At 50.7% G+C, this 12868-nt stretch overlaps 1 protein-coding gene across 6 annotated transcripts in view; it reads right to left on the bottom strand.

Moving 5' to 3' along the window:
* Positions 1–12868, bottom strand: part of DLG5 (discs large MAGUK scaffold protein 5) — a 119174-nt gene that overhangs the window by 3072 nt on the left and 103234 nt on the right. For all 6 annotated transcript variants that reach the window (XM_025435477.3, XM_049109069.1, XM_025435478.3 and 3 more), the window contains 8 exons: positions 12598–12781; positions 11615–11763; positions 10553–10723; positions 9521–9717; positions 2559–2702; positions 2202–2329; positions 837–946; positions 78–187 (listed from right to left, as the gene is read on the bottom strand). In XM_025435477.3, the coding sequence (XP_025291262.1) occupies positions 78–187; positions 837–946; positions 2202–2329; positions 2559–2702; positions 9521–9717; positions 10553–10723; positions 11615–11763; positions 12598–12781 (1193 nt within the window). The remainder of the gene's footprint in view (positions 1–77; positions 188–836; positions 947–2201; positions 2330–2558; positions 2703–9520; positions 9718–10552; positions 10724–11614; positions 11764–12597; positions 12782–12868) is intronic.

Raw genomic sequence — 12868 nt, forward strand, 5'->3', positions numbered from 1 at the left:
GTGGGCTAGTACCGTCTCCCGTTAGCCTGCGTCCCTCCCCGCTGCCTGCACTTCCTCCAGGCCAGAGGCGCACCTACCTGTGAAGTACCTACTGTACTCCTGTTCGATCTTCTGAGCTGTCTCAAACTGCTCTTTGGAATGCCTCTGAGTCACCTTGTCCTTCAGGTAGATGGGGTCTCTCTGCTCCCTGTCAGACATCCAGAGAAGCAGGCTGAGCGTCTCACCTCCCCAGGCCCTCCTCCTTCCTTTGTCCAGAGTAACAGGACCTCCATCAACAGGGCCCCAGGCGCTGCTGTCATAAAGCACAGCAATGGCCTGCAGGCCCCATGGGGAGCTCTGGGCAGGAGAGGGGAAGGCAGGCACCTCAGCTGGCCCCCAGGTACAGGTACCAGAAGCTTGGAAGCACAGAGAGGTAAAGCGGAGGGGGCCTTGACAAGCTGTCGGCCCAACCAGTACAGAAACTGGAGCTCCGTGACAGTAAAGGCTCATCACATCCCAAGCCAGCTTCTCGCAGACCTGGACCCAGCTGGTCACCTAGTTGCTGCGTCCTTGTGAGCCCCCGCTGAGAGGCAGGAGAAGGAGAAAGGGGGACAAGATGCACAGGGAGTGACGCGGACAAAGCTGCACTACTTAGGAACGTGCGGCATCACACAGGGCAAAGGGTGGTGGGGAGCAGGACTGTGCCTGGTTAGCACCACCTGAATGAGCGTGCGATGGGGAGGGTTCCTGCACCTACTGCCCATCTCATCCTTCCATGCCCACCCCACTGCCCCGGTGTCTGAGCCAGCAGCCCCATCGCCACCAAAGCCCCCCCTCCCCCGGAGCCCGTCACCTACTTGATGTGTTTGGCGCTCTTGTAGTGGATGAAGATGACAATGGGGTAGATGTGCATGTGGTGCAGCCGCTCGATGGCATGGGGGGCGATGTCCAGGAGACAGTGCCGGTTCTAAAGGGGATGATGAATGAGGAGTCAGGGCCCGGGCCCTAGAAACACTGGAGTCCTTCTGAGGACACCTCCCGCTGGTCTCTGCCACTGACGGGGCCAACCTATCTCCCACGCTGCTCCACCCCACCGTATAAACGAGCCCGTGAGGCCCTCCCCATGAGTGAGGCAGCAGGACCAGTCTACTGTGAAGACCGTGCAGGAGGAAGCCGCGGAGAGCTTTACTCCAGAGAACCTCTCCATGCAAGCTGTCGAGTCTGATGGTGGCCAAGGCCAGAGCCAGGGCAGAGCGGGGTCTGGACGGCCCATCCCCAGCCAGCCTTTCCTGCCTCTGCAGACCCAGGGAACATCTCCAAGCCCTGCCCAGCCCGGCCTCAGAAGCCTCACTTCTGTCAGACTGAGCCAATGAAGATGTGCAGACAGCAGGGCCTGCCCAGGGAAGGGGACTGTGCCATGTGTGGCTGTGACTGAAATGCCCCAGGGTCCCCGCAGCCTCCAGCAGGAGTGTGAGCCATAGACAGACCATGGGCACGCTGTGCGGCTGCCCCTGATCCCTGAAAGCTCCACTGTGGGAGCCTGGCCGTGGGCTGGCTTTCTAACTTCCTGGGGCACACCTAGCTGGAGTGCATCCGCTTCCTCTGGGCGATCCACACTCACAGCTGTCAGAAGCCACCTCCCTCATCCAGGGAGGAGCAAACCAGAGCCTTTCGAGGTGAAATGAGCGCCCTGAGAAGGACGAGCCCGAGGAGTACACCCTCAGCAGCTTTTCTAATACACTACAGATTTCCCCACTTTTTCTCATGCTCCCTGGCAAATGGACCCCAGTACGTTCCAGAGCCTAAAGACACATGGAAACGCTCTTAACTCTTTCAGAGACAGGAGCCCTGAAAAGTGGAAAGGTGGGTGCCCTGTCCCTAGAATAAGGCCCACATAAAGTTCCGCATACACGCTGAGCAGATGCAGGACCCTGTTGTAGAACCCCCCATGTGGGGGCTTTCCTAGAGTTCAAAGCTCTCATCAGATCCCGAGTCCTCAGAGGGAAAGGGGTGACGCATGCACAGGGACTGGCGGACCGTTTATGACAATGGAACCACACAGAAGCAAAGGGGGCAAACCCCGATAAAGGCTAACTTGGACTAAGGTCACAGGCGAGCTCACAGAAGGCCCAGGAGACAGACGCATAGGGCAGAGGTCCAGAGGCACTGGAGGTCCAATCCCAAAGGCTCAAACCCTAATCCTTGGTCTAAGCAACAGGTACCTTTTCTGTGATCTCCTTTATGGAAGCCACTGTGGTCACGTCGAAATGGCCACTCCTCCGCTTGTAGTCGACAAACAGGCAGTCTTTGACGCCCCGCTCGATGGCCTGCTGGGAGGCCTTCATCACCTCTGCAAAGCACAGACACAGGAATGAGGATGCCCCCTGGCATGGTGAGCCGTCATGGCACATTCTAGGGAAGAGCACTGCAGAAGAGCTGTCCTGCTGTCCTTCCTTCCAGAGAAAGAAACAGAAGGCACCTGCTAACATGACCTGGGTCAGAAGGGCTCTGAGACACCATGGGCCCAGCCCTGGGAGATGGGAGGACATAGTCCAACAGGCACAGAGGGTGCCCCTTACCGAGGGGGCATCTGCAGAACTTGCTGGGTGCCTCATTCACCAGCATTTCCTTCACCACGTCCAGTAAAGGCCCCAGAATCAGGACAGGCCTCAGGGAGGTGCAGTCTACTTTCTGGACCCGCTGATAGGCGAGGCTCACTGAATCTGAGGAGAGAGGAGCAGTGTCACAGGCACTCACCTGGAGCAGAGGGAGGGAGAGAGGCCGGGGACCCACTGCTGCCCTCATGTGCTCACCCCAGGCAGGTCCACCCCTCAGTCCACAAATCCAGAGCCAGGCAGGGTGAGCAGCTTAGCACAGTTCACCTGGGGCCTGCCCAAGTTTAGGGCTGAGTCCCTACGTCCTAGGCAGACCAGGGCATGGTCACTCCTGGAGTCCAGCACAAGTGTCCCTGCTCTGCAAACACCCAATACAGCCAGTCTAGAACAGTCATTTTAGCCCTTCCTTCTGCCCAAAGTCTTCCTCACTTGTCCTGGGCCTGCTCCCCTCGCCCCGACTACCCATGCTCTGCTTCCTAGAATTGCAACCTCCCCGGCAGGTAGGTATGCTCACATGACCCAGACCTGCCTGAGCAGTTAGCAGAGGTGAAGCTCCCACTTCCTCACCCCTTTCCCAGGGGCTGAAAAGGACAAGACCTGGGGTGCTCAGCCTCCTCTGACCCTGCTGATGAGGATAACCTTTAGAAAAATGACAGAGCTAAAAGACTGAAGGGACTTGGGTCCCTGGAGGATCCCCAGAATGGAGCTGCCTTCCTGGAACCACAGACCAGCTGGGACTTTTACATAGTAGAGAAATTACACTTTGGCTACTCTCATCTGGTCTCAGTTCCAGGTGTCAAACCAAGGTGTCCCAGGTGATCTGTGTAGGACACCTCCACTTCCCCAAGTGAATGAAAAAAGTCCTTGCAGAAAGAGACGGCTTAAAATCAGTATCAGGCACCACGTTGGCACCTCGGAAACACTTTGGAAAGAATACAAAACAAGTCTAACCGGTGTCACAAGACAGCATCTCGTGAAAAGGCCCAATGACCACGCCAAGAGCTGCTCACAACTCCAGGCAACAGAACAAGAAATCCCAGGGAGCAGCAGGGGTTAAACAAATACTGTGCGGCCCGAAGATGAAGAGACTGGCAGCAGGCCCAGGAGGGGTGCAATGGAGCTGCGCCCCTGGCCGAGCACGGCAGGATGGTGGGGCTGAAGTGGCCAAGGGGAAAGGGCAAGGAAAGGCCCGGCCTGGAAGGCTGCACACAAGCTGTGCGGCCAGGCCTGACTGGGGACAGAAGGAGGGGCCAGCGTGGGACCCAGGAAATTGAACAAAAATCCCCTACCCCTGGACAAGCAGAGTAGGACTAACTCCATTTTGTGCTGCACCTGCCACCTCCTGTGTGACCCCCACACGACCTGCTTATTGCTTAATGCGCTGCCCCACCCTAGTCAAGCCGCTGGGCACACCCTAATCGGAAATCGGCTCATAACAATGTAACCCCGCAGTTTTGGCACCAAACTGCGCGCCGATTCTGACCAAAGTAATAGGCCAGCTCAAATGGATACTACAGGTAAGATGTCATTCAGTCGGCCACCTGTGTGTGGACCGACATGACTGTGCAACTTTCTGTGTATCCCATGGGCCACTGGCCCCTATAAAGCTGCTACGCCTCTTAGTCTCGGGGTCCAAGTCCCTGCTCCGCTGTGTTGGGTATACTTGGACCCAAGCTCGAACTTGTAAATAAACCCTCGTGTGTTTGCATCGGTGTCGGCTCCTCGGTGGTTTCTCGGATTCGCGATCTTGGGCACAACAGCCAGAGGCAGGGCTGCGCCTGGACAGTGTGGTGCCAGGTGCCGGCTGGGCTCCACGCGGACCAAGATCCTGGACAGAACTGAGCAGGAAGTGAACGGTCTCCCTCTTCCCTCACCCACACCTACACACGAATTTACTTTTTTAGGACTGATGACGACCCACATACACCTACACGACCTTCTATGCAGCGTTTCTCAACCTGGTGGCCAGCTGATCTGTTCTGGTCTGGTCTGCAGGGAAGGGTTTGGTGGCCACCTCTACCATCCAGAAACTCCTGTGTATTTCTGATTAAAGCCTCTGAGGAGTCTCAGGGCCAAGGACTTCCTCCAGGAGAAATTGGACACATCCTCTCTCTTAAAAATCGAATGTTACAGGGAAAGTCAAACGGCTTCTCTGACGCCTCTTCTCCAAGCCCTCCTGGTCCCCCCACCAGCCTCCTCATCACCACTATTAGGACCTGGAAGTATATCCTTTCAGATATTTGCTATTCTCACATGTTGATTTTTTATATACTCCAAAAAGACTACAAAGTATGCTTTGTGCATGTGTTCAACAAAAACGACCTAATAATGTAAACATGTGTCCCTCCTCTCACTCCATGTTATGTTTCTGGAACGCATCCCTGTTGATTCATACAGCTCTCCTGTATTCTTTCTGAACCTCGCACACATGGATACGTTGCTTCTCTTCATCCATTTCCCTCTGCGTGGACAGTAAGTCACTATGCCTTTGACTTACTGGAGCAAGAATCGTATTCTCCTCTAACGACTATTAACATTCCACGCAGTGGGATACCAATTTAGAAGATTCCCGTTCCTCCCTCAACAATCTGCTTCATTGGAAGTCCTCATAATTACAGAATTAGAGAGCTACAGAGCATCTCACAAGTCATTAAATCCAACCAGCAAAAATACAAAACTCCCTGGGAAGGATAACTGTACATTTAAATAGAGAATCTGGCAGTAACATAATATAGGTACTTAAGTCACTTTTAAATTTGGTGCAGATATTTAAAAGCAACGGCACAAAAGTAATTATAAATCTATGCTAATATATACATTGATATAAAATAAAAGGTAATAGGTGTCCTCAACAACATAAAGGGGAGGGAGACACTGAGGTGTAACATGGAATTTTTATATGAGACAAATTAAGTTGTTATCAGTTTAAAACAGACTGTTACAGGGTGCCTGGGTGGCTCAGTTGGTTAAGCATCCAACTCTTGATCTCTGCTCAGGTCTTGATCTCAGGGTCATGAGATCTCAGAAGCTCAGAGTCTCCAGCATGGAGACCAATGTGGGGAATGGAGCCTACTTAAAAAAATAATAATAAAATGGACTGTTATAATTTTAAGATGTTTTACATAATTGCAATAGTAACCAAAAAGAAAATATCTATGAAATTTACACAACAGGACATGAGAAGGGAATCAAAACCTGTTGCTACCAAAAAAACCCCAAAACCACAGAACAAAACCCAGCATAGCACAACAGATGGCAGCAAGGTTAGGAAAAGATGGACAAAAAAAGTTACAGGACCTACAGAAAACAACTCAAGTCCTCCCACATCAGTAATTACTTTAAATGTGAAAGGATTGGTTAAACAGATGAATAAACAAGATCCGGCTACATGCTAAGGGAAACTCACTTTAGATCTAAGGACACACATGGGCTAATCAAAGTGAAAGAATAAAGATATTTCATGCAATTAGGAATCTAATGAGAACAGAATGGCCACAGTTCCAGCAGACCAAATAGATTTTTAGGCAGAAACTGTCACAAGAGACAAAGAAGGACATTACATAATGATAAAAGGGTCAATTCTCCAAAAAGAGTCAACAATTATAAAGACACATGCACCTTAAGCTAGAGTTCCCAAATACGTGACAGAACTGAAGGGAGAAACAGACAGCAACACAGTATGCCCAGGCACTTCAAAACCACCACAGAGAAAAGAAGGGAAAAGCAGCGTGTGGACCAGATGGACCTCACGGACGTGCACACAACAGCCCACTCGGCAACAGCAGAGTACACACTCTTTTCAAGTGCTGGGGGGCACTCGCAGGACAGACCACTTGTTCAGCTACAAAACAAACTTAAGAGGACTGAAACTATGCAAAGTATCTTTTCTGACTACAAAGGAAAGAAACTAGAAATCAACAAAAAAGGAAAACAGGGAAATAGACACTGCATGGAAATTAAACAACTCATGTTCAAACCACCAAGGAGTCCAAGAAAAAAAAAAAAAAAAAAGAGGACAACTCAGGACATTTCTGGAGACAAATGAAAATAAAACCACAGCATACGGACACTTAGAGGATGCAGCAAAGGCAGTATTATGAGGGATGTTTGTAGTGGTAAAAACGCTGATGTTGAGAAAAAGGAAATCAACAACCTAACTTCACACTTGGAGGAATCTGGTGGGGGAAAAAGAACAAACTAAACACAAAATTAGCAGAAGGAAAGAATAAAGAGCAGAGATAGAGAATAGAAAAACAATTAGAAAGAAAATATATCAACGAAACCAAGAGTTGGTTTTTTGAAAAGATCAACAACATTTACAAACTTTTAGGTAGAATAATGAAGAAAAATGGAGAGAAGCCTTAAATCACTGAAATAAGAAGAAAGGGACATAATAAGGACTTCACAGCTTATAGCAAACTACAAACAATTAACATGTAAGTAAACCAGACAACCTGGAAGGAATGATAAATTCCTAGAAACATAGACTGTTATCACGACTACATCATGAAGAAATTAAAACAAACAAACAAACAAACAAAAAAAGCTGAAGAGAGCTATACCAAGCAAGGAGACAGCAAGTTATAGAAAACTTCCCCGCAAGAAAAAGCCCAGGACAAGATGGCTTCTTCACCAGAGAAGTCTACCAAACACTTAAAAAATTAATACGAGTCCTCTTCAAAATCTTCCAAAAATTGAAGAGGAGGGGACACTTCCAAATTCATCCTAAGACACAATAAGCAAACTGTAGACCAATATCCCTGATGAACGTAGAAGCAAAAATCCTCAACAAAATATTCGCAAACTGAATTCAGCAACACATGAAAAGGATCATATGCCACGATCAAGTGGGATTTATACCTAGAATGAAAGGATGGTTCTTTAAAAAAAAAAAAAAAAAAAAGATTATTTATTTATTTATTCATGAGAGACACAGAGAGAGAGACAGGCAGAGACACAGGCAGAGGGAGAAGCAGGCCCCATGCAGGGAGCCCGATGTGAGACTCGATCCCGGGACTCCAGGATCACGCCCCTGGGCCGAAGGCAGGTGCTAAACCCCTGAGCCACCCAGAGATCCCCGAAAGGATGGTTCTTAACATACGAAGATCAATCAGCATCATGGACCATAATAACAAAATGAAGGACCACATGATCATCTCAGCTGACACAGAAAAAGCATCTGATGAAATTAAATACCCCTTCATGATCAAAATACTCCACAAAGTAGGAATGGAAGGAAACTACTTGAACATATGTGAAACACTAGCCATATATGAAAAACCCGTAATGTCATATTCAATGGCAAGAGACAGGAAGCTGTCCATCTAACATCAGAAACAAAGGCAAGGATGCCCACACTTTCCGCTACTATCTCACACTGTACTGGAAATCGCAGCCAGGGCAATTAGACAAGAAAAAGAAAGAAGGCATCCCCTGTGGAAAATAAGTAGTACAATTATGCTTACAGATGACATGATCTTGATGTAAAAACCCAAGAGAACACACACACACACACACACACCCTGTTAGAACTAATGAGTTCGGCAAAGTTTCAGGATACAAAATCAAAACATGCAAAAATCAGTTTCATTCCTACACACTAACAATGTCCACTCCGAAAAAGAAGTGAAGAAAACAAACCCACTTACTATAGCATCACAGAGGATAAAATACTTAGGAATACACCTAACCAAGGAGGTAAAAGATCTGTAAACTGCAAACTACATAATACTGAAAAAAAAAAAATCAAAAAAGGTACAAATACATGGAAAGACATCCTGTGCTCGTGAACTGGGAGACTCGATATTATTAAAATGTCCACACTACTCAAATCAATCTATAGATTCAACGCAATCCCTCTGAAAATCCCAATGGCATTTTTTTTGCAGAAAGGAAAAAAACAACAAAAACAAGCAATTGTTATTGCCAAAAGGTGTCTGCACCTGAAGACATTCTTACATTACGTTTAAACATGTAAACATCCATTCTTAGCTCCAGGCCATATAGAAACAGATGTGGACCTACTGGCTGGGGTTTGCCTTCTGTGTCCTGACAGAGTGACAATGGGCCCCGAACGAGGGTGGGGTACACTCAACTCCCAGCGCCAGGGCCTTAATTTAAACAATAAAAATGGGAGCAGGGAAGGAAGAAACCAGCTGTCCGATCATCAGCTCTTGTTGCCCACCCTTTGTCGCCTGCCTGCCTGGGAGGGCAACATTCTAGAATGCTGGACACACACCAGCAACCCCATGAGCAGCGGTCACAAGAGCCTCCTGCTTTACAGGACAAAAGTACCCACTCCACAAGGGCAATCTGCCAGGGGACGTCTAATACTCCCTAATATGCCACTCCGGCCCTGGTGCAGTGCCTAGCCCGGGGAGATCTTGTAAGAATCATTCGTGGACACAGGAGTGAAGCCAGAGAAGGCCAAAGATCTGCAGAGACTGGAGGTCATCCCCAAACAGCCCATAATAACCCCAGAAGAAACGAGAAGCAACGCGTTGTGCAGAGACTGCTTCTGCCCATCCAGTACCCATCCTTCCTTTCTTCCCTCCTATAGAACCTAGGGTACTGAGGGCAGCACTGCGCCAGCTGAAACCCTGCAGATGCCAGTGGCCAGTGAGATGTGAGGAGATGTCGCAGGGTGGGACTCCCAAGTAAGTGGTTTAAAGAGGCACACTCAACTGCACACTTTGCCCCATCCTCCTTTCCTGCTGACTGAATATGATCTGATAGTTGGAGCTGCAATGTCATGTGCTGACCATGGAAGCCGTGCCCTGCAGACGGCAGCCCCTGAGGACAACGACCACCCCGATCGAGACAAGGACTCCTATGCAAAAGCAGGGTGGACCTCTATCTTGCCTAAGCCAGTGTCAATGGCAAACCTAATTCTGAGAGCCGCTGGAAAAGTGAGCTCAGCCACTTGCCTTCAAAGAGTGGAATGGTGTCGTTGGAAAAGGTGTCCAGGGCAAGGAGGTCTTTCCCATCTTTGGACCCGCTGCGTTTGTGCTTATGCTTCCTTCGAAAGAAGGATCTGCGTGCAGCCGCCGACAGTGTCTTTGCGGCGTTGTTGTCATCTTTGACCTCAGACATGCTGAGTCTCCTGGAGAATTCTTGGTCCATCCTGTGGTCACAGGGAAGGGTGGTCCTGAGAAGGGCCTAGTGATTGAGCATTTCCCACACACCCCGTCCTGCTCCGCCAGGACCCCAGACTCCTCCAATGCTCCTCGACAGATCTCTTGGTTACTCCACCCACCCACACCACTGAGGACCCCTTGGTACCACTGTTGTGGGGGACGCTTGCAGAGCGGAAAAATTTGTACTCAGGTGAGTGTCAAATGGAAGTGCTAAGACAGCCTTCACCTGGTGTCATGACAAGCGGGGCTTCCTGCCACAAAAAGGAGCGAAACATGGATGCACACCGACATGGAATAACCTTGAAAATGCTATGCCAAGCGCCAGAGAGCAGGCTCAGAAGGCCACATTCACAGGAAAGCCCAGAACAGGGACATCTACAGGGACAGAGGTAGAGTCGGGGCTGCCTCCGGTAGGAGGGGGCAGGAGAGACAGAAAGGCCGATGGGAGAGCTAACAGGGGCAGGGCCGCTTCTGAGCTGAGGAGAGTGCTCTGAAATGACACGGGGATGGATGGTGGCACACAGCTCGGAGTACACTGAAAGCCACCGAATTGGACACTTCAGGTGAACTGCATGGTATATGAGTGTATCTCAATAAATCTGTTAAAAATTAAAAAGTTGCATTTCCTAAGTTGCCACCATTCTCCCATGTAGCACTGACCTATGGGCGGCACTGAACTGCGCTAGGAGCAGCTTCCTGGACAAGCAGTTGGGGCAAAGCGTGCAGACCAGAAGCCAGCGTGCACGGCAGCGTGAGCCCCGATCCTGTGGGACAGCCCCAGGGCTGGCGCTGCCCCCTCCAAGCCCAGACATGGCCACTTACACGTATTTGCTGGGGATCTGCCCACGCTGCATCTTCTGGGCGTTCTCATCTAGCTGCCAGGCCATCCAGGACCCAAAGGTACCCTGAGGCAAGGTGTCATCAACGTAGAGGATGTCATCTTTCTTAAAGCTCAGCTCATGCTCCACCTCCGCCAGCCGGTCGTACAGGGCCCTGGAGCAGGTGACAGAGGGAACCGGATCAGGAGGGGGCTCTGGGCTGTGGAGGACCAACCAGCCACACACTTTGGCAGCCAGTCTCCTGGGACAGCTCTCCTGCTCTGCGCTTTCCCCGGACCACAATCAGGACCCACCTCTCCCATCCTGGAGGCAGTTCCCAAAGAAGGGAGCCTCAGCTTCAGTAACGGAACAAAGTTGTCTTGCCTCCCCTGAGACTGAGGCTCCCCGGCAATGAGGGCTGCCTCACACCCATCGGATAAAGAACTTCTTGCCAAGGACCAGAACCATATCCCGCCTTCCAAACGGGCCTTTATCTCCCGAGTCAAGGTCAACGGTTCCTACAGAAGGGAAACTCCTCAGGATGGAAATCTCATCTCCTACCAAGGAGGGTGGCCTAGAGACAGAGACCGTATCTCACAGTACACAACTGATTAGTGCTTTTTCCTTTCTGTGGCCTCAGAACTTAGGAAACACGAAGGAAGCTAGAGCCCCTCTAGAAAACACCTGGTGGCTGGGCTGGCCTGCACACAAGTCCTACTGCACTTTGGGCACGTGCATGCCTTGACACTCACACACCCTGCAGACGATCTGCAGCCAGGGATCGGGGCAGACCAGGAGAGGAGCACAGTGCACAGGAAAATGGGGCTCTGCAGCCTCAAAATTTCCCAAGCCCCAAACCCTAAATAGGGAGCCCTATGTGGTCCTACAAGTCCTCAAGTGAAGTTTTCCTAAGTCACATGCATCTCTCTGTGAGCACGTGGCTTGGGGCCCATGCAACAAGGACCATGGTCTCACTCTCTCTGTTGCAGAGACACTCACCAGGACCAGTCTCCTGAGGAAGCCCCTCCCCTGGCCCCGAATCCCTGGAACTCCTAGCCCCTGGTACCTGATGTAGAAGCTGTCGCCAGGCAGACCCTTGACCTTGGTGAACTCCTCAGGGCGGTACTGCACCTTGAGACGGACACTGTCCTTGGGCTTCAGCATCTCCACGTAGACCTCCTCCACTGTCCTGTTGCGCACATCCAGACTGCCATACTGCCAGAGGACAGGGGACTGAGGTCAGAGGGCAGAAGCCAGAGACGGCTTAGGCACCCTGACAGGGCGGTAGGGGGAGAAGGCAGATTTAAGATCCCCTTAACCGGGAATCTGCCTGCCTCGCCTCTGCAGGTAAGGCTGAGTCCTCTGCCCCCAACAGCTTCTCCCACGAGAAACCCTGTGCTAATCTCCCAGCAAGTTAGGGCTATGAAAACACAGCACTTCATCTTGTTGAAGCTATTTCTGTCTTTCGTGGATGGAACTGGAAGGTATTACACTGAGTGAAATAAGTCAGTCGGAGAAGGACAATCATCTTATGGTTTCACTCCTATGGGGAATATAAGAAAGAGTGAAAGGGACCATAAGGAAAGGGGGGGAAACTGGGTGGGGAGACATCAGAGAGGGAGACAAACCAGGAGAGGCTTCTGACTCTGGGAAACAAAGAGTTGTGGAAGGGGAGGTAGTGGGGGGATGGGGTGACTGGGTGCCGGGCACCGAGGAGGGCATGTGATGGGATGAGCACCGGGTGTTATAGGACATGTTAGCAAATGGAATTTAAATAAAAAATAATAATTAAAAATAAAAGCTACTTGTGTCTTTGAATTCCTGTGAAGTCCCCTTGCCCCTCAACAGGAGACCCAGGGAAAAGGGGGCCCCTCCATGAGAGCACAGCCCTGCTGCTGACATGGCAGAGCATTCTCCCTCCCAATTCCCTCCTGTCACCAGGGCCCTGTGATCCACCCCGAGGGTCCTGGCAGCATTCAACACCAACAGGGGCACCAGGCAGGAGGCCGTGCTCTCTGCCTCCCGTGCCACCGGCTGCTCAGAACTCACCTCGAGGATGAGGTCCCCCACCACAAGGCCGTCAGGGCCCTTGGCAGGACTGTCATCCTCCACCTCAGCCACAAACACCCCGTGCAGGTTCCCTCCACATAAATGGACTCCAAGCTCCAGCTGGGACTTTTTGATGAAGACCACACGTGGCTCTGGAGTCTTCTTGTTGGCATCTCCCACCATCCTTCAGGAACGAAAATAAAGTCCCTCAATCACACACGGCGGCGAGCTGGGTGTCAAAGACTACAGAGTCCCTAACGCCCTGACAGTT

The sequence above is a fragment of the Canis lupus genome, chromosome 4 (assembly GCF_003254725.2).
Source record: "Canis lupus dingo isolate Sandy chromosome 4, ASM325472v2, whole genome shotgun sequence".
In the NCBI taxonomy this organism is placed as follows: Eukaryota; Metazoa; Chordata; class Mammalia; order Carnivora; family Canidae; genus Canis; species Canis lupus.